The 5,146-nt window shown below is 39.9% G+C and overlaps 1 protein-coding gene across 8 annotated transcripts in view; it reads right to left on the bottom strand.

The window, feature by feature from the left end:
* The window catches only part of LOC108244055 (lymphoid-restricted membrane protein), a 54,172-nt gene that overhangs the window by 39,769 nt on the left and 9,257 nt on the right, over positions 1 to 5,146 (bottom strand). For all 8 annotated transcript variants that reach the window (XM_037981229.1, XM_037981230.1, XM_025009015.2 and 5 more), the window contains exons 5-10: positions 4,022 to 4,083; positions 3,858 to 3,933; positions 3,628 to 3,786; positions 3,428 to 3,545; positions 1,217 to 1,267; positions 991 to 1,068 (exon numbers count right to left, since the gene is read on the bottom strand). In XM_037981229.1, coding sequence (XP_037837157.1) covers positions 991 to 1,068; positions 1,217 to 1,267; positions 3,428 to 3,545; positions 3,628 to 3,786; positions 3,858 to 3,933; positions 4,022 to 4,083 — 544 coding nt within the window. The remainder of the gene's footprint in view (positions 1 to 990; positions 1,069 to 1,216; positions 1,268 to 3,427; positions 3,546 to 3,627; positions 3,787 to 3,857; positions 3,934 to 4,021; positions 4,084 to 5,146) is intronic.

The raw sequence follows: 5,146 nt of genomic DNA, 5'->3' as shown, positions 1-5,146 counted from the left end.
GTTACGAGCGTTGAACATGAACGCGGCACGGAGACGCAGGGGGAACCGTATCTGATGGGGGAACGCGGCAGCAACTCGAGCACATTGCTGCCCCCTATATGTCAGGAGGACAAATAACACCTTTTCTGTTCAAATTGCCAACCCGCCACAGTGGCGTGTGCGTTGATCAAATTCACCCGCCACTTCAAATATTTACCCGCATTTGGCTGGTGGCGGGTGCTAATTTCCACCCCTGCTTAGAAGTAAAGGTGGGCAGCGTTATTTTAAAAAATGCATCTTCAAAATATCATCAACACGGCATTAGAACCAGGTTCTGGTCCACAAATGCTGCTTAAAGCTCTATCAGGCAAAGAAGAAGCCAGATGTGAACAGATGTGTCTCCTCTGGACCAAAGAGGAGAACTGTTCTGAGGTCCAGCCTGCCTCTCTGATGGTATGGGGGGGGCATTAGTGCCTCTGGCATGGGGCAGCTTACACATCTGGAAAGGATCCATCAATGCATGAAAGAATAGACAGGTTTGAGAACCTCCAGCAGCTGCTCTCCTCAGGTCCAGATGTTTACAGACAGATGTTAAAAGAAGAGGAGAAAATGGTCCTGGAACGACATTTTTGAGATATGTTGCTGCCATAAAACTCAGAACTACCTTTGTTTTTTCAAAGAACTGTCCAATTTCTTAAACAATTGATATGTTTACTATGCTCTATTGTGAATAAAATATGAGTTTACTAGATTTGCAAATGAATGCGCTGTTTTTATTTACATATTACACAACGTCCTAACTTTCAGAAATAAAAAGGTGCACTACAATAGTTGGATAATACGCTGTAATATGTGTTAGCTAAGACATAATCAATTACAAATGTCTGTTTTTTTGTAAAGAATAGCAAATAAATGCTAAAGCTTTAGACAGTATGGGAAAAGAAAAAAAAAGACGACGTTAAGTTTAATTAATGTTGTAGAAATTTAAGTTTCTGGGCAAAGTAAAGACACCTGAAGGTCAGTGTTGATGTCACACAGCTCCTTAATTTTCTTCTGAAGCTCGTCCGCCTCCATGGTGATCTTGAAGTTCTAAAACAAAATAAAAAGCCAAGAATGGAAAGCTAAATCAAACAATTCTCTTATTAGAAAAAAAAAAGACATTATTTATACAACCTTTGTATTTATACTAATTATGTCTGAATTAAGGTACTGATTGGACAAAATAAATCAGTTTTACCTCCTCCTGAAGAGATGCAATCTTGGTAATCAGACTCTGGTTTTCTCTCTCCTGAGGAAAACAAACAAAAAAAACAATAAACATCAAAAACAATCCGTGATATTTGAGTAGTTGTTAGGCTACACAAATCCTAATAGTTTATGTAACAAACTGTATTTTCTCATCAGCGCCAGGAAGTACGGATAACGGATAACGTGTTTTTTGGTGCAAAACCTGTGATCCCATGACTTTTTTTGCAGTTCTTTTAGGATAAAATGAAAACTATGGTGTTTACTGCCAGAGCATATACCTTCCTCTGCTCATTGAGCCATTAAATTGGTGACGAATGAAGAAACGTGCTTTCAGGATTGTGGTAAATAAACTATATTCACAGGAAGTGTTTATTCCAGCCACATGGATGTGCTCTTTTTTAAAAAAAAACAAAAAAAAAAACAACAACTACAAACTAAATCGTGAAACAGGAAACAACCTTAAATCATAAAAATGATTACTAACATTAGCCTTCGTTAAGGAGAAAGTGATGCTTTTAGACATGTTCAGATTTTAGTCGTAATGACATTTGCCTCTTTTACACGGGCTCTAATTCAGAAGTCCGGCTCTACTCCGCTCCACTCGGCTCGGCTCTATAAAGAATGCATCGCGTTCACACCGGCCAGTTTGGTCAGTAGCAGAGGAACGCCTCCTCGTGTTGCGGGGGGCGGGGCCGTGGCGCGGGGGGGTGCGCTACCGAAACTTGGTGCAAGTTGTGTAAACAATGGAAGCGCTATGGACAACGTTGGCCCTGTGTTGTTGCTGTTTCTTAAACTTATGGGGATTCTCCTGAGACTTCAGGAAGAGAGGCGCAGTGGAAGAAATGCTCTGGATGCCGCGATTGTTGCACAGAGTAGGACAGCTGTTATCCACCGGAGGACAGACGGCAGAAACGTTGCAGGGTAAGCTAACCCTGTTGTTTATATTCCTACCTTCGCTCTTTATGCTTGCATCTGGCCACACCCACGACCAATGAGTGAACAGGAGCTAAGCTTGCGTCGCCCATGAAGCAGGGCCGGCCCGGCTGGCTCTACTCTGAAGCAGGGACCAAAAAAGCAGGGACAGGCCTTGAAAAAATGCCGGTGGAAACGTGCGCAAAGCAAGCCGAGTAGAGTGGGGCCGGGACCTTTAGAGCCGGTGTGAAAGGGGCATTAATCAAATACTTTTCTGCAGCGTAAAACTGAGTTTGTTGCTATAAGAACCAATTAAATAAAGGGTGAAACAAACGTGTTATGAAGTGCATGAATGACTGTCCCTAGAGCTTAACAGAAATGGATTATATTTTAAAATACTACATTTCTGTTAAGTTCTTGAAGTATTTTGCTTACAATGCTCATCCTTAATCCCTACTTTTCACTTTCTTATGGTCATGAAAAAGAGTGTAACGAGATCTCGTAAGATTTAAATGTTTCTTGTTGATTTAAAACCTAGTAAATCAAGAACCACGACTCATGACTTTGTCTGATTTAAATATTGAAGATGTTTGTTGTGTGGCAGCAGTTTAAACAAACATGTCAGGCCCGAGGGGACGTGTCTCTCTGACCTAATGCAGATTTTGTAGTTGATTCTGTCTAAACGTATTTTATCTGCATTATTTTTTTGTTTTCTCTTGTACTTGTAAGGCAACATAAAAAAAGAAAAAACTAAAATCCAGTAACCTGCTTGTTCTGATTGTTAAATAAGACATTTTTAAAACAAAAAATCATAATTGTGTATGAATATTTTGACGCAAGACATCTAAAAAACATGACAAATTTTAATATTTAAAAAAAAAAAACATTGAAAATAAAGTTTTTTTTTTATTTTGGCCTTTTGTGAAATGACTGACCACCTTTTAAGGTCTGAAATCAAAACATAGAAAGGTCAATCTGTTGCGTTTGTAGCAAAAACTTTACTTAAAATATAATATTTTCATACTGTCTCCTCATCATGTTGGTGTCTAGTTACACCCCTAATTATGAGTGCCTATACATTAAAAATTATCAATATACCTATTAAAGAATTGGTTGAATAACTATAGTTTTGTAAATCTTGCACTGAAGGATCTGATTTTATTTAATAAAGTATCTTTACTCTAATAGAATAAAAACCAGAGATGGTGCAAATGTGCGTTTATAGCCTAAAGAAACTCCTACACAATATAAAAGCTTCTCTCTGGCAGTAACAAGGTGTCCGACTGACCATGTGTTTGCTGTGTGCGGAGGCGCGAGCTCGGCCTTCTTCTGTGCAGGTCAGAGTTGCCTTCATCTCCTCCACCTCCTCCTTCAGCATCTCCTCCTTCTGTGCCAGCTGCTGATTACTGAGCCGTGAGACAGTCAGGATCAGCAAACTGCTTCAATGTGTCCCTGCTGTGCATCTGCAGTCATGTAGGACAATCTTACACCCTGGCCTGGTTGCGCAGCTGCTCGTTTTCCTCTGCTAGCTTCTGGTTGCTCTCCTCCATGCTCTCCATCACTTGCTTCAGCCCTTTTACCTCCTCCTGAAGCCTTTGGTTGCTCATTTGGACGTCGGCAAGACAGTAAACCAGCTCTGATGTTTCACTGAGGAGGAAAATACACAATTTAGTTTCATAAAACAAGGGAACACCCAGGATATATGGGTTACTACTTACAGTTCAGCTCTGGATACCTCCCCTCCAAAAGCCTCCAAGCTTCCTGAGGTCATATTCAGCAGCATGGACCTCCTGGCTGGGAAAGAAAAGACAATTTAAAGCTTCAGTTGCTGTCAATATTAGATGGATGTACAGCACATAGTGTTGATAATATTCACATTTACCAGAACCAGTGTCTCTGAGTTTCACAGAGCCCTCCTGGAGGCTGTCGTCTGCGGTCTCCTGACTAAAATAAAACAGAATTTAAAACGTCAAAAGCACAAAGTAGGTCTTTTTCTAAGATTTAGCAGCCATTCATTATTACTTTACATTTGAATGTCCAGGGAAGGATTTAATTTATAGTGTTTAGCACAATCTCTGAAGCTGATTCTCTAATGTGGCGAACAAACACCGACAAACCGTGCAAGTTAAATACATTCGGCAAGGACAGTTTCACCATGTTAGTAACAAGATGAACCATTGCTAAAGCAACATTTGGATGGTTCCTTGTAAAATTAGCTCTGTAGCATGTAAATTTTCAACAACCAGTCAAATCGTGATAAATGCATGATAAGAAGCTGTCATTAAAATGAAACGCCTCGAATTTCCCCTTAAGTACAATAAAGCATTTGCACCACTTTGTTTCCAAATTCTGTTAAAACCTAAAAGACAGAAATTAGCATCTTAGCTTTGGTTCACTTCATGCCCAATACATAAACACTTAAAGCTGCTGGGTTGGTTTGACCAAATATTGGGTTAAAACGTTGGGCGTTGGTTGGGCTGTATAATCGTCACAGCTCGCCATTTTAGGCCAGATTTGACCAAACAGAACTTCTGCTTCAAGTAAGAATATGATGGTAAAAACAACTTGTAAGAAAACATTTGACCTGGTTGGCTTAGTTAACAGTTTTAGTTTGAGTTTGGGATCCTAAAATAACATTTTTTGTTAATGTAAACCCAAGTTATAACAGTCTAATAACCCAGATTTTAAGTCGTTTTTTTATAACTTTACTGTTTAGTAGCTGTTATTCAACAAGTTTTTTATTTTAACTTAATTTTTGTGTTGAAAACTTAACCTTGTAGGCAGGATCAAACTGATAACCCAACACTGCTGAGTTACAACTACTAAGGGCTAAGGATTTTAAGTATCTTGGGGTCTTGTTCACGAATGAGGGAAAAATGGAGCGGGAGATCGACAGGCGGATTGGTGCAGCGTCTGCAGTGAAGCGGGCGCTGTACGGGTCTGTCGTGGTGAAGAGAGAGCTGAGCCAAAAGGCGAAGCTCTCGATTTACCGGTCGATCTACGTTCA

The sequence above is a fragment of the Kryptolebias marmoratus genome, linkage group LG18 (genome assembly GCF_001649575.2).
Source record: "Kryptolebias marmoratus isolate JLee-2015 linkage group LG18, ASM164957v2, whole genome shotgun sequence".
NCBI classification, from domain to species: domain Eukaryota; kingdom Metazoa; phylum Chordata; class Actinopteri; order Cyprinodontiformes; family Rivulidae; genus Kryptolebias; species Kryptolebias marmoratus.
This window is presented reverse-complemented; position numbering and strand designations above follow the sequence as displayed.